This window comes from Hemiscyllium ocellatum, chromosome 25 (genome assembly GCF_020745735.1).
Source record: "Hemiscyllium ocellatum isolate sHemOce1 chromosome 25, sHemOce1.pat.X.cur, whole genome shotgun sequence".
Taxonomy (NCBI): domain Eukaryota; kingdom Metazoa; phylum Chordata; class Chondrichthyes; order Orectolobiformes; family Hemiscylliidae; genus Hemiscyllium; species Hemiscyllium ocellatum.
Window position 1 is genome coordinate 23,606,344 of NC_083425.1, and position 26,763 is coordinate 23,633,106.

Consider the following 26,763-nt stretch of genomic DNA (forward strand, 5'->3'; position numbering starts at 1 on the left):
CACTAAAATTCAGCAATGGTAGAAGCTAATGCTCTCTGTATAGTACAAAATGTAACAAAGATTGATTGTATACTTTGGGAATTTTTATATATTCAAATTATTTCTGTCGCATCTAACTTGCCATATAACATTTTATCCTGAAATGTAATGGAAAATAAGTTCAAATCTATTCTAAATGCCTGTACTGCTGTGCTGTTCTAATCAGTTATTTTTAATTTTTAGCTTTTCATGCCTATGGAAAAGCAGGCAAAATGTTGGTTGAGACCAGGTAAGCTTGACTTCCACAATTCAAGGTAGTTTTTTTTAAAATCAATAATATTCTTTCATTAAGCAGACTTGCACTACACTTTAAAGCTGTCATAAAACCTAGATAACTTGTCAAGCCATGATTCCACAGCAACAGTTACGTTTAACATTGAACCAAAGAAATTGTTGTCACACCAGTCCTTACCTTGTGCTAATTGTCTCTTTGAAGAAGGCCTGTTACGAGATCAACTGGGAAAATCTGTCTTTTATGAGGTTCAACATATGATTACTGAGAATCATGTAATCCTGAAGCATCTGGATTATGCAGTTCGTAATAGAGAAAAAGATCAAGAGGTTACAGATATTTACCAAGGCACCACCCATTTGTATCGAAATACTCAGTTTTTCTTGTGAAGCTGTCACCTGGGTGATTTAATTCCATTGAGTAGCTTGCTGGCCTTAACACTGACTTGGGTTAAGATCAAATCTAATTGAAAGGATGAGTAGCTTTCAGTTTTAACAACAATGAGTAGTGAAGGCAGGTGCAACCTTGTCGTTTTAGAGTAAAGGCCTCAAGCTCAAAGTATCACAAGCTTGGAACTCTGTCAGTTGGTGCACACATTCAGATTTAATCGGTCGTTGTTATGAAAAATGTCATGCTGACTTGGTGGGATTTTGATATTGGGGAAACTAACAAAGCATTGGAGAAGACTGCTAGACGCTCTCTACATTTAACTGTTGTGACTACCATAAGGGAGCTTGCTTTTAACACATATCCATAGTGGAAAATTTAAATTTCCCTTAGCTAACATGATTTTAAAAATCACGATTTACAAAAACTTAAATCTGTTTTCATCAGAATCTAAACATAGTTAGTAAATACTTTTCTCTCATTTAGTCATACCTGTCAATCTTTTTTCAAACATTAGCTGCATTCACTCTGGCATTCAGTGTTGTACAAAATTGTTTGTTGATTGGCAAGAAGTGATTTTAAGGCAATCTTAAACACACTTTGGTTCTCTTCTCTAAATGAGCATATCTTTTTGGAATCATGGATGTCTGTGAAAAAGGTGTTCTTTGTAACTTTGTTTAGATTTTCATCAAACTTGTTGTCTTAACTACCTATGTTCCGTGTGCTAATTTTGAAAACAGAAGTACTTGAAACTTAATGAAGATGTTGGACTACTATTTTCTGGTCAACTTTCTACAGAATCGCAGAATTGTTTTGGTGCAGGTGGAGGCCATTTGGCCCATCATGTCTGGACCTGGTCATTAAATATGCATCATTATCTAGTGCCAATCTCCTGCTTTTCTGCCATACCTTGCATGCTATTTTTAAGCAACTAATCATGCAATTCCTTCTTGAATGCCTTTATAAAAATATTTATTCCAAATTAAAGTCAGGACTGTAAATCATGCTAATTTGCTCGTTGTAAGTTGCTTAGCAAAAGATGAGTTGGTTAACCAATCTGAGGTTTTAATCCTTAGTTTTAAAGACAGTTTTAAGCTTGTTCTGCAGGATGTTACCCATAGTGCTCTAAACTTGAACTGATGTTTGATGGGAAAGAGAGATTCTCAAATTGTAAGTAAGCAAGGCTAAGTGCTATTGGATTAGTATTTAGATTTTGGATTGGTTGTGGGGCAATTGGCTTGTGTTTTGCCATTTGTCTTTTACTGTGAGATGAATAAAAGCAAAATAATACACTTGGATAGGGGTGATGTCAAGCACTTGTACTCTGCTGGTATCCTGCTTGAGGCTGCTGAGTGGGAAGTGAACCTGGACATTTTAATGCACTAGTTGTGGAAGCCCCATGAACAATATAACAAGACTGTTGTAAGAGTGAATAGAGTATTAGGATCTACTGCCAAGTTAATGAATATAAAACGATAAATATTATTTATCTGGCTAAATCTAGAATGCTGTATATGGTTTGTTTCCTTTATCAAGTCGAAATATAGACTTTGGAAAAGGTTTTTGTAGAACAATTATTTTAAGATTCCTCAGTTACTACAATAGATCGAGGGATTGGCGCTTTTTACCCTAGGAAAACATAGAACTTTGAGGAGATTCTCTTAAAATATTTAATGATAGAAGGTTTTGCTTCAGAAAAGTGGATAGTCTACTTGAGCGATATAGTTTAGGGAGGATATGAAATTAAAGTTGACTCCAGATAGATTTGGGTTATATATTGTAAGTACTTTGTGTAGAGTGAGTGACCATTCTTAGGATTGCAGTGATTCAAAGCAGAACTGAATGAATTCAAAAACAAAAGTTTGTGCAAAGAGAGCCTATAACTCTGTAGAGAAATGTTTCAAGACTTTTCATAAAAGCGCAGACAAAAATGAACTGAAGTTAGCAGTGTTATTTAAAAGTTTGATCAGTATCAGAAAGAGCCTTGAGAAAGGAACTGCATTTAGAGTGGAATTCTGTAGCTTAATGCTTCATTAACTGTAGGCATGTATTGTGATGAGGACAGCAGAGGAATCTCTATCCCAGAGTTAAAGGCTGCAGATTTCTTGGAAGTGTTCCAAGTTTAGATGTTGTAGCTAGAGATAGGCTAGCCTATGTAGGGTGTTAAATTGGAAGCTTTGTGGACCAGTAGTTGGTATAGGTTGCAAAGCAGGCGTGATGAATTAGAGGGATTTCTTGAAGATCATAATGCAGACTGTAGGATTTTTTGATGAAGTTTTATTTAAGGAGGATGGAGAATGCAAGATAAGCCAAGAGAGTCTGGAAATAGTTCTAAAGTGGCCAACATACTTGCAGGTGGAAGATAAGCTGATTGTTGTGGGATGTGCTACTGTGTCTTTGTGGTCTCCTGGAATGCCTTTAATTGCCTTCAGAGGCTGGAGGGGAATTACCACAAATATGTTTCCTGTGTTGATCCAAGTTGGTCTTCCTCTGTTTTAACCTTTTTGGAGATGTATTGTGTAGGTGGTACTGCATGCTTTTTAGGGATACTACTTTGGTTGTCTGTGTTGAAGAATTTTTTTTATTCATTCATGGGATGAGGGCATTGCTGGTGAGGCCAGCATTTTATTGCCCATAGGGCAGTCAACCACATTGCTGCAGGTCTGGAGTTACATGTAGGCCAAACTGAGGAATAATGGAAGTTTCCCTTAAAAGACATGAGTGAACCAGATGGTTTTTCCAACAATTGACAATGGTTTCATCTTCAGACCTTAGTTTAGACTTTTTCAAAATTGAATTCACATTCTGCCATCTGCCGTGGTGGGATTTGGATCGAGGTCCTAAGAACATTACCTGGGTCTCTGAATTAACAGTTCAGTGATAATATCACAAGGTCATCACTTTCTCTGAATTGGCTTTCAGAAAAATGTATTATTGCTTCAGCTACTTGATCGGAACTGAAAAGTTAATGAAATCTCTTCTGGAGGGAAAGGAGAAGGGCAGTAGAAAGGGAATTTGGCCTAATTGTAGTGGAATGCAAAATAGTGTGGGGGTTATAGATCAGCATGACATATCATGACAAATTTCCTTACAGGAGGAGCTACGAACGACGTGTTAAAATCTGGAGGAAACGTTAATAGCTTTGTATTAAAGCTAGTAGCTTGTCTCTATTGCAAGATGTTTTTTATTCATTTATGGGATATGGATGTCACTGGTCAGCATTTATTGTCGGCCCTAATCGCCATTCAGAAGGTGGTGGGAAGCTAGTTTTTTTTTAATGGTTGTATTCCACATGCTGTAGGTTGACCCACAATTTCCTTAGGGAGGAGATACCAGGTTTTGACAGTGACAGTGAAGGAACGATAATCTGTTTCTAAATCAGGATGGTGAATGGTTTCAAAAGAAACTTACAGATGGTAATATCTCCATGTATCTGATCCATTGTCCTTCTTGATAGAAGTGGTTTTGGGTTTAGAAGGTGCTGGCTAAGAATCTTTGGTGAATTTCTGTAGTGCGTCTCGTTCTATTGAATGTAGGTGGTGGAGGAAGTGGCCATTTGTGATACCTGTCCAGCGAATTGCTTTGTCCTGAATGGTGTCAAACTTCTTGAGTATTGTTGGAACTATATCCAGCTAGAAAAGTAGGGATTATTCCATCATACTCCTGACTTGGCATTGTAATTGGGCAATTGGGCAGCTTTGGGGAGTCAGGAGATGAATTACTTGCCGCAGTATTCCTAGCCTCTGACCTGCTCTTGTAGCCACTGTGTTTATGTGGCAAGCCCACTTGAGTTTCTGGTCATTGCTAAGTGCAGGATGTTGATAGTGAGGAATTCAGTGATGGTGACACTGTAGAACATCCAGGCAGAGTGGTTAGATTGTATCTTAGTGGCATTTTTGTGGTGCGTATATTACTTGCAAGTTGTGAACTCCAGCATGGATATTGTTCAGATCTTGCTGCATTTGAACATGGACTGCTTCGTTATCTGAAGAGTCTTGAATACTGCTGAACGTTGCACAATCCGAGGCAAACTTGCTCAATTCTGATCTTATGATTGAGGGTAGGTCATTAATTGAACAGCTGAAAACGATTGGGCCAGAGGAATTTCAGCAGCCATGTCCTGGAGCTGAGGTGACTAACCTTCAACAACTATAACTATGTTTCTTTATGACAGGCATGACTCCAACCAGTGAAAAGTTTGCCTCACTGTCCAGTTTTGCTAGGCTTTCCTGATGTCATGCTTGGTTTACTGCAGCCTTGATGTCAAGGGCTACCATTCTCACCTCTGGAATTTAGCTCTTTTGTCTGAGTTTGAGCCAAGACTGTAATGACATCAGGAGCTGAATGGACCTGACTGAACCCAACTGGGCATCATTGAACAGGTTATTGCTGAGCAGTTGCAGCTCCGTAGCACTGTTCATGACACATTCCATCACTTTACTGATGATTCGGAGTCAACTGGTGGAGTGTCAGTTGGCTGGCTGGATTGTTCTACTTTTTGTGTACAAGATATATCTAGGCAAATTTCCACTTGTTAGGTAGATACAGTGTTGTCGCAGTACTGGAAGAGGTGAGCTAGGGGAGTGGCAAGTTCTGGAGCACGAGTCTTAAGTACTATTGCTGGAATGATTTCTGGGCCTATAGCTTTTGCAGTATACAGTGCCCCCATTGGCTGAAGCATGGTATCTGTGATGCTGGGGACCACTAGAGGAGGCTGCTGAGCACTTCTGACTGAAAATTGGTGTGAATGCGTCAACCTCGTATGTTTTGGGCTGATGCATTGATGTTTTGGGCTGTTTCATCATTGAGAATATTCGTGGAACCGTCCCTTCATGTGAGTTGTTAAATGTCTGCCACCATTCGTGACTAGATGTGGTAGGACTGCAAAGCTTAGATCTGATCCGTTGGCTGTGGGATCGCTTAGCCCAGTCTATCGCTTGCTGCTTGTGCTGATTAGTATGTAAATAGCCCTGTTTGGTAGCTTCACCAGGTTGAAACCTCATGTTAATATATACCTGGTACTGCTCCTGGCATGCTGTCCTGTACTGTCTTGTGTTGATTGACTAGCTTGATGGTAGTTGAGTGTGGGATATGCTAGGCATGAGGTTGATGGCCCACAGTGCTTCATGGATGTCCAGCCTTGTGTTGCTAGATCTGTTTCAAGTCTGTGCCATTTACCCTGGGGGCAGTGCCACACAACACGATGGAGATTGGGAACAATGTCAAGGCAAGACTTCATCTCTATCAGGATGGTTCAGTGGTCACTCTTACTGATATTGTCATGGACAGATGCATGTGCAGCCAGCAGATTGGTAAGGATGAGGTCAAGTATGTTTTTCCCTGTTGGTGTTTTCCTCACCACCTGCTTCAGATGCAGTCCAGTTGCTATGCCCTTTAGGAGCTCACCAGCACGATTAGCAGTGCTTTTGCCCTGTGCCTTTGCCATCCTTGATGCCTCCACCAAATGTTGTTCAATATGAAGGAGTACAGATTCATCAGCCGAGGGAGGACTGTTTATGGTAACCAGCAAAAGGTTTCTTTCTCCGTTAACCTGAAGCCACGAAACTTAATTGTGTCTGGAGTCAATGTCGAGGATTCCCAGTGCAACTCCATCCCAGCTATGTACCACTGTTCTGCCACCTCTGCTGGATCTATCCTGGTGATAGGACAGGACATATCCAGGGATGATGTCTGAGACATTTTCTGTAAGATATGATTCTGAGAGTGTAACTGTCAGGCTGTTGCTTCACAAGTCAGCTAGACAGTGCTCCCAATTTACCACTAGCCCCCAGAAGATGAAGATTTTGAGGGGTTGACAGAGCTGCTTCTGTTGCTGTCTTTTTGGTGCATAGGGCAACACTAGGTGGTTTGTCCAGCGTCATTTCTTTATTGGGTCTTCGTAACAATTGATACAACTCCACCATATTTCTATGGGTCTGAAGTCACATATAGGCCAGACCAGGTGACAGTGGCAGATTTCCTTTCCTGAAGGGCATTCATGAACCAGATGTGTTTCTAACAGGGTGAAAACTGCAGATGCTGGAAACCAGATTCTGGTTTAGTGGTGCTGGAAGAGCACAGCAGTTCAGGCAGCATCCAAGGAGCAGCAAAATCGACGTTTCAGGCAAAAGCCCTTAGGAATAAAGGCAGAAAACCTGAAGCATGGAGAGAGAAGCTAGATGAGGGTGGGGATGGGGAGAAAGTAGCATAGAGTACAGTAGGTGAGTGGGGGGAGGGGATGAAGGTGATAAGTCAGGGAGGAGAGGGTAGAGTGGATAGGTGGAAAAGGAGGCAGGCAGGTAGGACAAGTCCAGACAAGTCATGGGGACAGTGCTGAGCTGGAAGTTTGGAACTAGGGTGAGGTGGGGGAAGGGGAAATGAGGAAACTGTTGAAGTCCACATTGATGCCCTGGGGTTGAAGTGTTCCGTGGCGGAAGATGAGCCGTCCTTCCTCCAGGCGTCTGGTGTGAGGGAGCGGCGGTGAAGGAGGCCCAGGATCTCCATGTCCTCAGCAGAGTGGGAGGGGGAGTTGAAATGTTGCGCCATGGGGCGGTGTGGTTAATTGGTGCGGGTGTCCTGGAGATGTTCCCTAAAGTGCTCTGCTAGGAGGCGCCCAGTCTGCCCAATGTAGAGGAGACCGCATCGGGAGCAACGGATACAATAAATTATATTAGTGGATGTGCAGGTAAAAATTTGGATGTGGAAGGTTCCTTTAGAGCCTTGGATAGAGGTGAGGGAGAAGGTGTGGGCGCAGGTTTTACATTTCCTGCAGTGGCAGGAGAAGGTGCCAGGATAGGAGGGTCGGTTGTAGGGGGTTTGGACCTGACCAGGTAGTCACAGAGGGGGCGGTCTTTACGGAAGGTGGAAAGGGAAATATATCCCTGGTGGTGGGGTCTTTTTGGAGGTGGTGGAAATGTGGGCGGATGATTTGGTTTATGCTAAGGTTGGTAGGGTGGAAGGTGAGCACCAGGGGCATTCTGTCTTTGTTACTAACAATTGTGTTTCTAACAATTGACAGTGGTTCTGTGATCATCAGTAGATTCTTAATTCCATGTTTTTTTTATTGAATTAAAATTCCACTATCTCTCATGGTGGGATTTGAACCCGAGTCCCCAGAACGTTATCTGAATTTCTGAATTAGGAGCCTAGGGAAAATAGCACAAGGCCAGCTCCTCACCTAAAAATAATTCCTTGAGTGCTCCACAGATAAGAAAAGACAAAATAAGTAAGTGAAATAAGTGTAGGATGTTAAGGTACATAAAATCAAAAGAGCTTCCATCTTAGACTGTTAAGGGTTAACACTTGTATCTTATTAGAACGCTGATCACATTACTCTAGAGGTCGTTTACAATTTAAACTGTAATATTTCAGTCTTGACAACTAATCCATGCAGCCAAATAATTGTAGAGCAATGTTCTTCACTAATTATAGACTTCCTTTCTTCAGTAATTAGAGTGTAATTGACTTGGACTGAAAGGACAGGTCTCTACTGCTTGGCATCTTTTTTGCATCTTCGGTTAAAATGCAGTATTGTGAAATGCTTCCTGAAAAGATGTGGTTCAAATTGCTTTGTAACTATGTACTGGGCTGCTTTTACATTGCCACATAAATGTATTGCAGTAAATTGAACTTGAATGCTAGGTTGGTGATTTGACTTTTCTAAGTATTTTGCCATAATTTTGAAATGGTCTCTAGTGGATGACTTTACCTTTACCCTATAGTTTTAAAGTTGTATATTATAATTGATATGAATCTACTTCTGGAAAAGCCTAAGAATTTGAGATTTTGTGAAGCAGTGACTTTTTCATTGCCGAAGTGAGTGACTACTCTAGCCTGTGTCCTCAGAGGGAGATTTTCTTTTAAATAGTTTTTGAGAAGTGGTGGAGAAGTGGTATTGTAACTGGATGAGTAATCTGGAATCCCAGGCAAAGGTTGTGGCAGCATGGATTCAAATCTTTTCAAATTTCACCATCTGCCATGAATTCAATACAATCTGAAATTATAAACTCGTCTAATAACAACCACATAACTGTTTATTCTATATATATGTGATCTGTCACTCCAGAAGTTTCTATACCCAACCATCTTCAGCTGTTTCATCAACGACCTTTTTCTTCCTCCACAAGATCATTCATTGATGATTGCACGATTTCCAGCACCATTTGGAGTTTTTTTTCCAATATAAAGGCTGTCTGTTCAAATGACAAGACCTGGACAATAATCGGATTTGGGCTGCTAACATTTTTGGGACACAAGTTGCAGTCACTGACCATTTCCAAAAAGAAAAATCTGCTTAACCACCTCGAAATTCAGTGGCATGAATATTACTGACCACTATCAGCAACCCTTGGGTTACTATGGAGCAGAAAAATGGAGTTGCAGTAGTCACACACACTGATGTGCATGTGTGTGCATACACATGTCAGATGCTAGAAATTTCTATGGTAAGGACTTACCTCTCTGATGCCTGCCCACCGTCTATGAAACAAGACAGGAGTTAATGCACTATTCTCCACTTGCCTAGATGGATGAAGGTCCAAGAATATATTGAAGCGTAAACAATCCAGGACAAAGCATCCTGCTTGCGTTGGTAGCCCCACCCACCATCTTCAAGATTCATTTCCTCTCCTTCACCACCATGTAGCACGAGCAGTGTCTATCATGCACTACAGCAACGTAACAAAGTTTTCTTCAGTAGCAGCTTCCACGTTTGTGATTTCTACCACTCCTCAGCCCATTGGCCCATCTGGTCCAGATCTTGTTGTAATCGGAGGTAACCCTCTTCGCTGTCCACTACACCTCCAATTTTGTACTCTGTACTCCATCTTTCTTTTGTCATTTTGATTTCAATTCTTAAGCTGCACTACACCTTCAATTTTGGTGTCATCTGCAAACTTACTAACTGTACCTTTTATGCTCGCATCCAAATCATTTATGTAAATGACAAAAAGTAGCAGACCTGGCACCGATCGTTGTGGCACTCCACTGGTCATAGGCCTCCAGTCTGAAAAAACAGCCCTCCTCCACCACCCTCAAATTTCCTCCAAAGGTTTCTAGATAGTGATCAAATGTATGAGCTAAGAGACATGTATTTTTGTTTGTATTTTTACATTTAGCTCATTTTATTGAGGTTTGTTGAAGGTTTCTGCTATCATTCCAGCTGAAATAATCTATAAAACCCTGCAGATGGAATATAAAACTTAAGATATGCACTGGTCTCTGTGAGTTTATATCATGTGGTGCAGCTACCTCTAAGTTTGCTATGGCTTAGGGTCAATAGTGAGGGTTAAGTTTTGTTTCAGGCTATTAATTATGGGCTTCTGTTTACTTTCTAGCTTGATTGGTTTGATGTTAGGTACCTGTATCGCTTTTTACGTCGTTATTGCTGATTTAGGATCCAATTTCTTTGCTCAATTGCTTGGACTTCAGGTAAGTGGATTTTGCATAGAGTATAAATTGAGTTCAAAAAGGTTTACTTTCAAAAGTGGCACACAAATGCAATTATGTAGTTGCACCCCTCAGCCAAATAAAATATGCAACGTTTTATGATCTAGTTATTCCAAACAATGAGCTAATAGAAGTACTATCCATTCATGGGGCGGTGGCAGTCATGAGGTGATCTTCCTGAAGTGGCTCAATAATATGTTATGCAGATCATAAACTTGGAAACATTTGATCTGTACTCCATCTTTCTTTTGTCATTTTGATTTCAATTCTTAAGCTGCACTATAATTAAACCACTCTAAAATCATGCATATAAATGAGCTGCCAAATCTTTCTGGCAATATTTTCATTTTGGGGTGCAAGTATCTACCAAAGTCTGAGTTTCATTCTGAATGCTTGTGAAGTCAGTTAAGTTCTCAACAGATTGACAGGTTTGTAACTCACTCCCTGATTTCTATAGCATTCTATTATTCTTTTGAATTTTCTGACAGTAATAATCTTCTATGATGACCTTACAATGACCTTACACCAACTGCTGCTGTTATATTTCTGATGCTGTCTATAACTGACATTATTATTGTACTCCCTTGAGCAAATCTGAATTTTTTTATAAAAATAGATGATAAACGAAGAATAGAAGACTACAATTTAATCTTGAGTTTCAAGTGACAACCGTAAACCCTTCAAGATTCATGTTGCTTAGTTCTGACCTTGTTTGAACGCTCTGATTAAATTATAATATTATTACTCCAATGATTTATATTTTTAGGTATATTGCATTTTTGTTCATGTAATCTGTTTACTACAGGACCATACCTTGTTATAAGTAATGAATTTGTGCAGTAACCTATTGGCCCGATGGAATTCTAACATCATTTTGCACTTTCACTATTTTTTTTTTCTTTAGGTAACTCCAGGATTTCGAGCATTCTTGCTATTTGCAGTCTCTGTATTTATAGTGCTGCCACTGAGTTTGCAACGGAACATGATGGCCTCTATCCAGTCCTTCAGTGCTATGGCTCTCATATTCTACACACTCTTCATGTTTGTCGTGAGTATCCTACCTTTTACATTTGACTATCAATTCTTCAAAATCTTTCATTTCTTATTTCCTCTGGTGTGCAGGTTTTCAGCATCCGTATAACTATTCTTTTAAAGTGTGGTATTTATTGGAACTTCAAACTTTCACTAGTAATGCTGTATATTGCAAATTTCTAGAATTAAAGCTATAAATACTTTGTTTAAAGTAGGATAAAATTGAATGTGAAATTAATAAATGTGTTGGAACTAAATTGGTACATGTTAACAAAGTAGAATGTTGTCTTGACTATGGAATTATGATTGTTTGCAAAATGTTTGATCATCTCAAATCAAAAAACAATCCTGGACAAATTTTTAGTGTAAAATTAAAACTTTGCAATATTTCCACGTTTTTAAATCAACATTAAATTTTGGATAACAGATCACAATGGAATCGATTACTTAGGTACTTCTAGTAGCGAAGCTAATTTTTAACTAACACTTAGAATTCACTGCCCCTCTTATCATTTAATGTTATCAAAAAATAATTAGAAGCTTGCAAAGTTCAAATTAAGTCAACAGTAAGAAATTCTTAAAATGCATTTATGTAAAAGCCAGGTTTATGTACTGGGTTTTATTTCACATTTGTACAGCATTCCCGTTTTAATTTTACTTCTGTTAATGGCCATGTGCAAAGCACAAATAAAACAGGGATTTAAATTCAGGTTAGTAAATATTTAATTTTAATTTCTCCAATAAAATGCTGTAGTAGCATTTTCTGAGTAACTGCAATATTTGTTGGATAAGCATTAAAGTAAACGTATGTCGAAGTAATCTTTATCGTTATATTGTTAAGATGTGTGAATGTACTCTGGGATGGACACAGTTGAGGAACATATTGCAGTTATTGCCACAGTGGAACCTTTATAATACTGTACTGTAGACATAGTAAAGTAATACGTTGTATTCATCAATTGCTCACTCATATGAGAGTAATGAATATGTATATGAGGTCGTACCATTTTTTTCAATCCTCATAATATCTGCAGGTAATTGTTTTGTCTGATAATTAGTGTACACGATCACGAGTTGCTTTAGGTCAGATCTGGTCATTTGTTGAAAGTTTATACGAAGTGCAGTGATTACTGGACTTTATTTTCAGTTGTTTTAAAAATGTAGTAAATGTTTCACTTTTAAAAGGAAAAATAAATGCATATTGATGTACATTAACTTTAGCAATTTAAGTTTGACCTTATTTCTATTTCTGAGCAGAGAAACAAATTGCCTAATGAAAACAATTTTAAATGTCATTTCAAACATGTATTATTTCTGTCCCCCCTTGAAAGACAGTAATTGCCTCAGGTGCATGTGTTCTCATTTGGGTTCAGTAGTACTAAAATGATGTAGTATAAATGGGTCAAAAATCAGAAATAAAATGTGGGTTCAGATGTTAGAACATATGACATGAGAATTGGGAACATGAGTAGAACATTTATCTCAAACCTGCACTGTCAATTTACAATATCATGGCTGATCTGCCCCAGGTCTCACTCCTCTTTTTTTGCCAATTCCTTCATATCCTTCAGTTCCCCTATTTATTAAAAACAAGATTGTCTACCTGTTTAATACTGTCCATGATCTTGCCTCCATGACTTTCTGGGTGGAGAATTCCAGACATTTATTACCCTCCTGAGAAAATAAATTCCTTTGTGTCTCAGTTTTAAATGACTGTAACTGTGTCCTCCAGCTTGAGAATCCCCAGTAATGGAAATATTTTCTAAACAGCTACCCTGTCAAGCTCCCTCAACATTTTTTTTCAAATAAGAGCACCATTTATTCTTCTAAACTGAAACGAATGAAAGCCTAACCTGTTCAACTGTTCTTGATATGCCAACCCCTTCCCAGAAATCAACCGCATGAACCCTCTGGAGATACTTCCGAAGTCTGTGTCTCCTTTTTTAAATACAGGAGCCAAAACTATATGCAATTCTCCATGTTTTAACATTTCTTCTTTTTGTCAACTCTAATCGCCTTGCAAGAAACGTCAGAATTCCAATTATCATCATTATTGCAGTTGCATTAGCACGTTAACGTTTTGTGCACAGAAACACCGACATCCTTCTGTGCTGCACTTTTTATAGGGAGTAAATAATTGAGACACTAGGACTAATCCTTGGGGCACTTTACCAGTTACATATTTCTAACCTGAAAAAGAACTATTAATCCCAATTTTTGTATTCTGTGTATTAACCAATCCTCAGTCCATGCTAATACAATACCTATTTTTTACAATAACTTAATGAATGCCTCTTAGAAATTTTACCTTCCTCAGCATCTTGCTTATCTGATACCTTTGAGATACTTTCAGAGTTCTCCATCATGAAGACTGCAGAATATTGGCTTAAACTATCTGCCATTTCCCTGTTGCTGTTATCAATTTCTAGTAACATCTGTGAAGGATCTCTCAGCTACTTAGCACTGCTGCCTCACAGCACCAGGGACCTGGGTTCAATTCCCGACTCAGGAGACTGACTGGGTGGAGTTTGCACGTTCTCCCCGTGTCTGCGTGGGTTTCCTCCGGGTGCTCCGGTTTCCTCCCACAGTCCAAAGATGTGCGGGGCAGGTGAATTGGCAGTGCTAAATTGCCCGTAGTGTTAGGTAAGGGGTAAATGTAGGGGCATGGGTGGGTTACGCTTCGGCGGGTCGGTGTGGACTTGGGCCGAAGGGCCTGTTTCCACACTGTAAGTAATCTAATCTAATCTACTTTACATATGTTTTCCAATATACCAATAGAATTTTGATTGGATATTCTCCTTAACTGTTTGTGTTAATCCTGGGTGGTTCATCCTTCTTAGTGAGTACAACTTTTTTGACTGGATTAAATTACTGTTGAATGTTATGATATACGTGCTGAAATGTCTGCTGCTGCTCATCCACTACCCTTCCCCTTAAGTCTATTTTCCCAGCCTAGTTTAGGCAACTGCTCTTTTGTACCACTGTAACTGTTCTTTCTTAACTTGATGAAACAGATCGGTGTTCTCCATCAAGTTGAATTTGATGTTCTACCATGTGTAATGGTGGCTACTCCTAGCGGATCTTTAACTATAAGGTTTCTTAGTAATACTGTCCTCACTACACATTGCTGTATGTAAAATTGCCTGTTGCCTGGTAGGTTGTAGAGCGTACTGCTCAAAGAAACAATCCCTGATGCTCTCGACAAATTGTTCATTCATGTTACTCTAGCCCATCTGATATGTCTACTCAGTATTCAGATTAAATTGCCCACAACCATTGCAGTGGCCTTCTTGCATGTCTCCATTGTTTTCTGGTTTAAACTTTCTTCTACAATGAGACAACTCTTTAGGGGCATATAGATGACTGCCAACCATGATTTCGTGCCCTTCTCCTTGCCTCCCTTCTCACTCTGCTGCTTCCTTGTCTTTGCACAACAACCATGCCCCAAACCCCCACCCGAATTGCTGCAGCCAACACTTGCTGCAGATATAGCCACCATTTGGGAGAAGATTTGTAGCTCGGGTGCTCGTTGTTGTGGTTCTGTTCGCCGAGCTGGGAGTTTCTGTTGCAAACATTTCGTCTCCTTTCTAGGTGATGTCCTCTGCTTGGGAGCCTCCTGTGAAGCACTTCTGTGTTGTTTCCCCTGGCATTTATAGTGGCTTGGCTCTGCCGCTTCTGGTGGTCAGTTCTTGCTGTCTGCTGCAGTGGCCGGTATATCGGGTCCAGGTCGATGTGTTTGTTGATGGAATCTGTGGACTTATACAAGGTATTCACCAAAAACGGATACCTGCACAATTTCATCAACAGATGCCTCAGGAAGAGACAACGGAACGAGGACATGCTGCAACCCAAAGGACTAGCCACACTACCATACATCAGGAGCATTTCCGAATGACAGCCAGACTGCTGCGACCACTAGGACTCATAACAGCACACAAACCAATAGCCACACTCAGACAACAACTCACCAGAACGAAGGACCCAATACCCAGAATGAGCAAAACCAATGTAGTGTACAAAATCCCATGCAAGGACTGCACAAAACACTACATAGGACAAACAGGAAGACAGCTAACGATCTGCATCCTTGAACACCAACTAGCCACGAAACGACACGACAGCTATCCTTAGTAGCCCCACACGCAGATGACAAGCAACGTGAATTCGACTGGGAAAACACTACTATTATAGGACAAGCCAAAAGAGAACAGCCAGGGAATCCCTAGAGGCATGGCACTCATCCACAGATTCAATCAATAAGCACATCGACCTGGACCCAATATACCGACCACTGCAACAGACAACTGGAACTGACAACCGGAAACGGCAGATTCAAACCACTACAAATGCCGGAGGAAAGATCACAGAAACACTTCACAGGAGGCTCCCAAGCACTGAGGATGTCACCTAGAAAGGGGACGAAACATTTGCAACAGAAACTCCCAGCTTGCCGAACAGAGCCACAACATATAGCCACCATGGATTACACTAGCATCCGCCAACTCTCACGTGTTACAACTACAATACTTAACTGCCCAGCCATCTCTAATCTGCTTAATTAATTTAGATGTTAAATATTTTAAGTACTCAGTTGTAACGGTATCTGATTTCAGCCACCTAGCCAATCAAAAGGTGCATGTAAGAAATACCCACCAATCCCCTACAGGCTTTTCTATGACTTCTTTCTTCAGCACCAACAGGTAGAAACAGTTTGAAGGGGCTCTGATGCGGGTTGTTAATCTCCCTGTTATACAGGTCCATTCTCCCCATCTGCTTCACAAGTGATATCGACTTGCTGTCTACTCCTCTCAGCCTGCTTCATAGTGACACTGATTTAGTACACACTCCACCCAGTCAGTTGGGAGATATCAATGAAGCATTTCCAAAGGAATGACTGAACACCTCAGGACTTGCCCATGGATATCATTGCAATAAATAGATGTAAATTAGAAGAATGCATTTGTTTAATTTTCCTTTTGATGGTATGAGAATCTTCCAAAACTCTGAAATATGGAAAGTGCAATTAGAGGAAGGATTGAAAAGCATGCATTATGTTTTGAAGGTGATGACAATTTAACGTGCAAGTGTAAACTTCCAGAATAATTGGCAAACTCTACACTTATGACCACAATTGCAATGCTCTGATCCAGTGCTATTAATTTCTGCTTCTGGTTTGCTTTGGTGCTGAATTTAATAGATCATAAGTTTCATCTAAAAGGTCACAAATAAGAAATGACAGAATTTGGGCGGATCAAACAATGTCCTTTCTTCCCTGGTCCATTTAGATTAATAGAATACACTAAGAAGGATCATTATTAGCCTCAGTGATTTACAAGATCATAATTTATGAGCCTCCACATGGTACAGTCTATAAAGTGACTTTATTCAAACAAAATGCTACATTAATATTTAGAGTGCAGATTTACTTTTTTTAAAAAGCTAAAATGTTTTAGAACTTCTTCCCAATCATTGAGCTGTGCCTATTGCAAGCAATGAAATTTTGAAAACAATCAATAATCTATATTGCTGTTTGTTAACTGTGAGAAGTGGAACCATAGATAAGATTCTAGCATTTTTTTGCTATTCTGAATTACCTCAATTTAGATGACCATGAATATAAAACTTTCATTTCCACCATGCAGTATTTATAAAAACAGTACAACTTCTATTACCAATTGGAAGTGTGACAGAAAATGGCAAGTTGGAATCTTCCATATCAGAATTACTATGTGAAATTGTTTAGTAAAGCTGCCTGTCTACACTGTCAGCAAATAAGTGTTAGACTGATTGGCTGTGGATTTATTCTAAAGGCCCTGCAGTAAAGTATTACACTTACCGAGACATCAAATCTCCCACACAGCACTGATTTACTTGCCGCAATTATAATAATAATAAAATAAATTAGCTAAATTAGATGCCATACTTCCCTCACCCTACAGCCTGTACCCTACTAACCACCCACAAAAAAAGACTGCAGGAAACCCCTTCAGTCCTGTCTAATAGCTGAGTCGGAACTTAGTTGGGATGTTTAAACCCAGAGGCATTATTTTGAATCCAACAACAGAATACATTTGTAATGTATTTTATTCAATTTTATTTGAGTTTTACCAAACAATATTACAAGCTGAGCTTATTGAAAGTTGAGAAGTTTGATTACTGAAATAATCTTGATTATATTCTGTACTTGTTGAAGCATCAAAAGTGTATTTTATAGGGGAGCAGTTGTACATGTTAGTTAAAATGGATTCAAGAACTTGTAAGTAGTTAAGGACTGCATATGTAACATTAGTTTGCGACAAGCCAACAGGTTTGTTTTAATGCAGCAACCAACTCAGATAGTGACAGTGAGAACAACACTGCATCACCAGTCAGTGCTCCCCTGGCATTGTGGCACAAATGAATGTAACACAATTTTATATAAAACCTGTTTGCTTTGACCAAATGAATTGAAATTTGGTGAAATACCAAAAATGCTATATTTTTCTTAGAATCCCTTGAGGGTAAGAACAATATATACTACTATTTTTTAAAAAAATCTCTTCTGTTTTTCCACAAATTAGTTCCATAAACTTAGTGTTGTCTTCAGTTGAGAGTGGGACTGTTGAGTCTTGACAACTCCAGGTACAGCAAGTAGTCCCAGAAACGGGCCATTCATTCAGCCCTGCAAGTCCACTCTGCCATTCAGTATGATCATGGTAATCCACTCATTGAATGAAAGTTGCTGTTTGGTGAATCTTCCCACAACTGTGTGGAGAGGCTAGGCCCGTGCTTTCCAGATTTTTTTTCCCATTTTGACCCCATCTTCAGGCTTTTAAGTTGTCTCAATTCCTCAGTGAGAACAGAGGGAATAGAGTACAGAGGCCGAGCAAGAGTGGGAGCACAGCTGGTATAATGTGCTCTTGGACCCTAAAATTTCACTTCATGGCCCCATAAACCCTGGATTAAAGTTCTCTTCAGGCTTATTTTCCCTGCATTGTGGTCCTCCTCAAAATTTCTCCAAGTTGAGGAATCCCTGTTGTATGGGAAGCTTGCAAGGATTTGTGTGCTTGATAACACGAGGGCATCTATCTACAAATTAAGATTTCAAATGTCTGCCTTTTACATTTTACCTACTTTTGATCAAAAATATTTGTTTGTATTTCTATAAATTTGAAATGATGTAAAAAAGTTGACTGAGTATTTATATTTCAAGGTGCTTTGTTTTAGGATTTACATCTATAGATCTTTCCTGAAGGCTCCCCCCCCCCGCCAAATGATTGTCAGGAATCTGTACTGTATCCACTCTTGTTCCTTCACTCCTCCTCTCACAACATCCCTTACAGAATAGCAATATGGTTTCCCTTGTCCTTGTCTTTCACCTCAATCAACCTCCACATTTAAAATTTCATCTCTAGCCTTTTCTTTCACCTGCAGCATAATGCTACTATCAAGCACACCTTAAGCCTTTCCGTTTGCATTCCGAAGGATCTTTTCCTCTGACTGTCCATTTACTCTCCCAAGAATATTTCCCATGGTACCTTCACCTTCTCACTGTCCAATGCTTGAAATTTTTTTTTTGAACTTAATGTGTTCACCGTTTGTAATATGGTCTCTACATTCAAACCAAATGGGGGGTTCCTGGCCACTTTATGGAACATCTCTGCTGAGTTCACAAGCATGATCCTGACTTTCCAGTATCTTGCCGTTTGAATTCTCCATCTTGTTCTCACACTGACATCTCTGTCCTCTGCCTGCTGTAGTTTCTGTGAAGCTCAATTCAAGCTCGTGAAACAGGGTCCCATTTTTCAATTTGGTCACTTAGATTCAACATTGTGTTCAACATACAGTAAACTCTCCTGTTGTATTTTCATTTTGATTTGCATATGTCAGTATTAACCTTGCCTCTGCTATCAAATATGATTTTGATATTCTGGCATTCATGCCACCCTGCTCAAATATTTTATTTCTTTGCCATAACCATTACCACTGTCTTTGCTCTTTGCATTGTGAAATTTTTTGCCATATAATTTCTCTTGCTCATCGTCCTACAATAGATTTCTCTTGTTCTTTTCACTTGCTCTGCCTATGGCATTTTTATGTTTTGAATTATGAAGAAAGGCCTTTGACCTGAAATGTTAATCCTGTTTCTGTCCACAGATGCTGCTGAACCTGCTGAGTGTTTCCAGAAGTTTGGTTTTGTCTCCAATTTCAAATATCTGAAGTATTTTGCTTTTATAATAGTGTAGAATAGATTTCCAGATACATCAGACACAAATCCAAGAATCATTCAAAAGGATAAGTTACTGCAGTGATCTCTGGGGCCAGTCCAGATGGACGAATTGAGGTGGACAAAATAGTCCCCCTCATTTGCAATGCTCTGTTAATCTTGTAATCCTTAAAAAGTGATGCTTAGAGCTATTTATTTACTGACTGATAACCTTGGTGATTTCTCTTCCCACAGATTGTGCTGTCTTCCTTCAAACACGGCCTCTTCAATGGTCAGTGGCTTAGCCGAGTCAGTTACATTCGCTGGGAAGGCTTTTTTCAGTGCCTTCCTATCTATGGCATGTCTTTTGCTTGCCAATCGTAAGTGCTTTGTTTTCTTTTTCTAAATTGTTTTGTGCTGTTTCTACAGCAACAATATTTCATCCCTAAAGCTTACTAGTTGTTATTCATTAAACGTGGATTAATTAGACCTGCATGATCTTACAGGAGGAATTGGAATTGAGCAACAACGTGCATTTACAGTGTCTTAATTTTAGAAAAATTTCCCTAGTCACTTCCTGAACATTAAGAGGCGAGCAAGAGCTTGTTTAGAGGTGGGTTTTCAGGAGGGCATTACTGTAGAACAGGGAAGTGGCAGGTTGAAGTGTTGTACAGATTAGCCGAGCACCTTTGATCCGAATTCAACTTAAAGCAGGGTTGCCCGTATTGGGGTGAAAAGAGAGATGAATGTGCAAAAGGATATTGTTGGAACGATAGAACTAGAAATGATTATTCAGAGAGGAGTTTAGCAAAACACATGTTTTAATCACAATGACAAAAATTGTAAATTGGAGTTGTTGAAAGATTGGGATCCAGTTTAGGTAGTATCGGGTGTTGATTGGAAGAGTGGGATTTGAAATAGGGTAAGAAATGAAAGTGAAATTTGTTACATCACCTAAATGCATCTTTTCTCTTAGGACCAGTATTTTTTTCAGTCTTTACAGTGGTAATTTGGCTATAAAGATGCACCTGTCCTCCACACAAGACACCCTTATCTTGTAGATTTTGTTGAACTAATTTTATATAGCAAAATAAAATTCTTATTATTAGTTGGTTTCAGTTATTGATGTAGCTGCTGTGTGAAATTCAAATTATTTAAGATAATTCTAGTTTGATATCGCCTTCGCAAGGGATTGCTTGTTTTAAACGTGTCATACCATTCTGTCTATTAAACCTCAATGTTACCCATCAATTTGTAATTAATCTGGGTAGAACTGATGCAGCTGGGCGGCATGGTGGCACAGTGGTTAGCACTGCTGCCTCACAGCGCCAGAGACCCGGGTTCAATTCCCGCCTCAGGCGACTGACTGTGTGGAGTTTGCACGTTCTCCCCGTGTCTGCGTGGGTTTCCTCCGGGTGCTCCGGTTTCCTCCCACAGTCCAAAGATGTGCGGGTCAGGTGAATTGGCCATGCTAAATTACCCGTAGTGTTAGATAAGGGGTAGATGTAGGGGTATGGGTGGGTTGCACTTGACTTGTTGGGCCGAAGGGCCTGTTTCCACACTGTAAGTAATCTAATCTGAACTCCAATGAACTGTTACAAATAACCGAAAGCTGTCCAAATTTTATTCATGTTATTCTGCTTCAGTTAAAGAACATACAAGCAAATTCCTTAACTCTGGCCACACTGAAATTTTATATTCACAACATTACTCTAGTGCAATTCTGTGCCAGTGCTCCATATGCAAATTGCTTAGCATTAAAATGCATTCTATTGCACAGTGCTGAAAAAACAAAATTAGCAAACTGTTACTAAAAGTATTAAGGTGGAAATCTTCTTGTGCTCCCAAAACAGGTAAATTGCACTTCAAAATATACATGCATCCACTGAAAATGAGAAGCTGCCATTGAGTTATATACTCTTCAATGTGTTACTGCTTAGATTCACGGGAATCTTTTTAAAGTTGTAATCAGCAGTTAGATAACAATTTATATTTTTAAATCTAGTTGACTTTGCAATATATTCAAATCAATTCCACAAACAGATTGTGCATCTTTTAAGTTAATTCCTATTTTCCCACAAATCCCTCTTGCTGCCATATTTCCAAAACATTTGAAACATCTGCTTCTGACCCTGACTCAACTGGATTGTATCTAAGGTCATTGAATATTCAGATTCAACTGTATTATGATGCAAAATGAGTTTATCATTAAGAGAATTTCTACTATCAGATGTCTTTCATTTCAAAATTACTTTGTACATCGTGATTTTACTGTTAACTGCTCTCATGGTAATGTAGCCCAATGCAAGGCTATTTTGTGAACAACATTATTGTGCAATTAGCACAATGAATGGTCACGTTATTTTGAGGAACCGCAACAGTGCATCCTCTGGAGAAACATAGAATTTCTGCAGCTTCTGAATTTCCACATTATTCTGTGCGTGTGTGAACTGCCAAAGTTAATATTAATTTTGTCTATATAATGAAATTGCACACTGACAATTTTGCTGTCATTACCACCATTAAATCTGAGCCAGTTGCAGATGAATCTAGCCCTCTTTCTTTCTCCAGCTAACTATCAATTTTTGGTTTAATCATGGAGGAGAGGGAACCCCCAGTTTTTGTCTACTCTAGCTAAATCTACAGGTACAAACTTGCACTTGCACTCCTCTGTTAAGTCTATTTACTGGAGCATAAAGCTTCAAATTCCTGAAATGATTTTGCTATATTTTTATTATAGTAATTAAGAACAATCACAATTAAGATTATTTAAACTAGTGAAGCTTATCTTTTCAATAAGTTGAACTTTAAAAATTTGGCATTCAACTGCATGTCAAATTCCTCGAAGGCTTTTGTCTCAATTGCATTGCTCGGCAGATTATTTTCAATAGTTATTGAACATTAGGTATAGAAGTTCTTTGTGATATTTGAATTTTTAATTTCACTAATTTAGTTTTGTACCTTTTGTTCAAATTTGTTAGAATTTTAAATCACCTGTATTTCAATATGCCTTCTTATACTACTAAATTTTATTCCCAAGCTGTCGAGATGGTTTTCTGTAATAGTTTTTTTTCTTGGCTCAGTCCCTTTTATTCCAAGGAATATTCCTGTTGCTCTTTTTAATTAATCAAATTTGTAGCGTTGTAACACCAATATATTGTTACACCTCAGAATGACAAATAGATTCACCACCTAACAGTGAGACTTATGACTTAGACTTAAATCATTTTTTAGTTGTGCATTTTTTTTTAGATGATTCGTAGTGCTATGAAGAAATCTACTTATGATAGTCTTAACAATTTTTAGCTACTTGCACTTAGTAAGAGCTTTGAGTCATACATCCAAATTTAATAAAGAAACATTAATGGATTAATTGTGAAGAAACAAGTTGCTAGAGAAACTTAACAAGTCTGGCTCTGAATAAATTATATATTTGACGCAAACCTAAACTCTGTTTCTCTTTCCAGAGATATTTCCAACTTAGAGTTTCTGAAGCATTTCTGTTTCTTTCTCAGATCTCCAGCACCTGCAGTATTTTGCTTTGCTAATTGTCAATAATTTTTGAGTTTTAGAGTTATTTCAGATGTCATTTTGAGTTTTTACAAAATGTTGCTTAAACTGATGGGTTTATTTTTATAATTTTCTCATAGTCAAGTGTTGCCCACCTATGACAGCTTGGATGAACCTTCTGTTAAACGGATGAGCACAATCTTCTCATCAGCCCTGAATGTGGTTAATATGTTTTACATAACTGTAAGTCTCTGGTGGTTCATATTGCATGTAACTAGATAACTGTGCAGTAGCTTTTTAAAATTAATAGAACCAGCTTGTATTGGGGATGAATTATAGAAGATGATATGTATTGCAACATTTCAGCTTAAATCATGTGAACAATGGCAAAGCTAGACTTTTTAAAATAGAAAATCTTTTGAATAGCTATAACTTGGCGCAACACACTTTGGTGAGTTTGTTTAAATGTGATGTGTCACTGGTATTGCTTTAAAAAAATACATTCTAATAATCTAGCAGCATCTGTGAAGAGAAAGTAGAGTTCATATTTGGCCTTCAGCACTATTCTAAACAGGGTGGCGAGTGTTTGGGCGAGTGAGTTTGTGGAACACGTACTGAACCGAAAAAGTTAACACCGATTTCTCTCCACAGAAGCTGCAAGAACTGATGAGTTTTTGCAAGAATTTCCGTTTTTGCTTCTGATTTCTAACATCAACAGTTGTTTGGCTTTTATTGTCAATCACTATTCCTGATTAAATAACACTGACTGAAGGCTTAGAAAGATATTTGTTTGTTAGTTACTTTTAGATGCTAGATCGTTATATCTAATTAACTTGTGGCAGCTTAAGGGACAATTTAATTGGGGGGGGGGGATGGTGGTTGGGGGTGGGGAGGGAGCTTAGCCGAGGCACAGCATTCGACATAATACGCAAGTCTTGTTGTGTAACTTTAATTATTGAAGAAAACCCATTCTGGTGTTTATAATTCTCGAAACAAAAACAAGATCCCTTATTAATTCCCAAGATATAATTAAATTGGAGAGTTTGGAATAATATATTGGAGCAGATAAATCTAATGCTTCACAAATCTGGTCAATTAGTGTAGTAATGCAACCTTAAAACTTACAAATATTTACATATGTATCTAATTTTTTTTCTATCAATTTGTTTGAAAACAATTTAAATTTTTTGTGTAAAGAGATTTGGTTTTACATTTGTGTAAGTAGGACTGTTTAAAGATAAATATTGAAAGATCCAATGGTCATCTGGCAAATACCCGTAAAGACTTTAAAGTGTGTAGTTTAAATTGTATATTTCAAAATGAATTCTTAGTTTAAATATTTTTATCTATCAAAAATAAACCCAAGAAAATGTTTAAATTTTTGCTTGGATTAAGAGTCTTAATATACCTGTTGTGTTACTGTTTCTCATTCTTTTGAAGTTTGGTGATAAATGACGTATCTTATTTAGTTTTCTTTAAAAAGTTTTGAGCATACAGTGCTAAAAAAACTATTTCTGCTATGTAATATAAGAAAAGGTTTTGAAATACAAGTTTGAAAAGTTACTTAAGACGTCAATATTTTACACTGGCTACATTGCTTAGATTGTAAACATGGAGATGAGCTTCTCTCTCTCTCTCTCTCTCAAGTTTTTCCTGTTATGTGGAGTTGCCATAATGCTGGTTGATTACCTTGATGTCAACAGTAATTTTAGATTTGGGAGTTGGTTTTACAGCTGAATGTCCGTCTAAATGCGAGACATTTTCAATCATTAGCTGAGAATCATAGCATAATTGACTAGCTAATTCCCTACTCTGACCAGATTCATATGCACTTATGAAGGATTCATAGCCTTGTAATTAATTTTTTTGTTCATCTTATGAGCCCCACATTTCATGCCTATCAGTCCCGAGCTGGGGCTTGAACCTGGAGTTTCTGTCTCCTCAAAATGCTTGTAGAAATGGATAATGGTGGATAATAGCTTGAGTGTTTGGCAATTAACGTGAAGGGAAAATTGTGGGATAGAATACAAAGCAGGGATGCATTGCTAAGGCTGTACAAAGCTCTGGTCATATTGTGAGCAGTCATGGGCCCCATTTCTAAGGCAGGATGTGCTTGCCTTGGAGAGGAAGTTCACAAGAATGCTCCTTTGTTCCCAGGGCTTATCACATGAGAAGTAGTTGAGGACTCTGCATCTGTACTCGAGAGTTTGGAAGAATGCAGGGCGATATCATTGAAGCCTATGGAATACTGAGAGACATGGAGAAGATGCTTCCACTTAAAAAAAAGACTTGGACCAGGCTGAAGGGAAACCCCTTTAGAATTAAGAGAAATTTCTTCAGCCAGAGGGTGGTGGATCTGTGGAACTCATTGCTGCAGAACACAGTGGAGACCAAGTCATTGAATGTATTTAAGATAAAGATAGTTTCTTGATTAGTAAAAGAATCAAAAGATACAGGGAGAAGGCAGGAGAATGGATTGAGAAACATATCAGCCATGATTAAATGGTGGAGCAGATTCATTAGATTGAATTGTCTAATTCTGCTGCTGTGTCTTAAGGTCTTATTTGATGATTATTATTATTATTATCATCGTCACCCAACAGGTTGGTTCTTTTGGTTACATCGGTTACACTGACAATATCGCTGGGAATGTTATGATGAACTTTCCGTCCAACTTGGTCACAGAGATGATTCGTGTAGGATTTATGATGTCTGTTGCTGTGGGGTTCCCCATGATGATTCTTCCTTGCCGACAAGCTCTGAACACTTTTCTCTTTGAACAGTTGCAAGTAAGTACATTGAAAAACAAACTAACTGTATGTATTAAATGTAGAGGTTGTGGGAGGGTTATAATAAGTTTTAAATGTAAGTAGTTTTAAAAATTATTTTAAGCTTGAAACTCACTTCTGTATTCCAGTCTGCTCACATTCACTCTGTTGCGCTGGTGGTTTGGGCCGCAGCGTTTAAGGTTAATTTTGATACAGAAATTGAACCCCAACTGTGATTAATTATTTGTGGCTAGCAAGTGGGTTTTCTACATTTGTTTGAAGGATATGGACATCACTGGCTAGAATAGCATTTATTGCATATCCCTAATTGACCTGGAGATGGAGGCAGTGGGCTGCCTTCGAGTCACTGTCGTCCTCATTGGGTTATTGACTATTTTTCTAACCCAATTTCCAAGCCTGGCTGGTCCAAGTGCATTATCGGTGAAAATCAGAGAGAACTGCATTCATTGCAAGAACAGCATTGTTTGCAATACTTGCCGCATTCATGGCTGTTGCTGTGCTCTTTTAGGACTTAAGTTATATAAAGACCCCATTCCATTTTAAGTGTGGAAGTGAGGGGGGGGTTATAGATAAGAGAATAATATTCAGTGGTTGAGGTGCACAGGGTGCCAGTTGAATTTTTGAGTGCCTAATGTAGGTGCTGGTAAGAGGTTGTGCGAGTGGAAGAACGCGAATGCTTGATCAAAGTAGTGAGGTGATATTAGGTCTGGCAGGTGACTGTTCAGTTAGGGCCAGGGAATGACTTTCTGTTCGGGGGTTGGTGTTGGGAGGGAGCTATGGTTCCACTGGGGTTGTGGCAGTGGTGCAGAAAATCAGATCAGAGAGCAGGGATTTGGATTGGGGTTCTCAGTGTGGTGGAGGGTGTTGAATTTAGTAGAAGGGTCAGTGTTGCATTTGGGGATTAGTTTAATAGTTAACCAGTATTACAGTTGTTGTCTAATCCTCTAATCTTTCCTGGATAACTATTAAGCTTCACTGAATTTGGAACTTACTGAATTTTGACTTTAAGGAGATTTTTTTGAAGGCTTGGGATGTAGGGCCATTTCTAGGGCAATTTCTTTTAGAGTCAGCTGTGTTGGAATTTTCACATGGCCCTCATGCGCAACTCCAGCGAACATTGCAGAAATGACTGTCTGGCCATT

General features: G+C 38.8%; 1 protein-coding gene across 3 annotated transcripts in view; it reads left to right on the forward strand.

Moving 5' to 3' along the window:
• The window catches only part of slc38a10 (solute carrier family 38 member 10), a 141,190-nt gene that overhangs the window by 8,772 nt on the left and 105,655 nt on the right, over positions 1–26,763 (forward strand). For 2 of the 3 annotated variants that reach the window (XM_060844922.1, XM_060844923.1), the window contains exons 3-8: positions 223–268; positions 9,994–10,087; positions 11,010–11,153; positions 19,578–19,702; positions 22,973–23,075; positions 25,436–25,621. In XM_060844922.1, the coding sequence (XP_060700905.1) occupies positions 223–268; positions 9,994–10,087; positions 11,010–11,153; positions 19,578–19,702; positions 22,973–23,075; positions 25,436–25,621 (698 nt within the window). Of the gene's footprint in view, positions 1–222; positions 269–9,993; positions 10,088–11,009; positions 11,154–19,577; positions 19,703–21,934; positions 21,969–22,972; positions 23,076–25,435; positions 25,622–26,763 lie in introns of those variants that run through there. The other variant, XM_060844924.1, reaches the window with a different exon arrangement.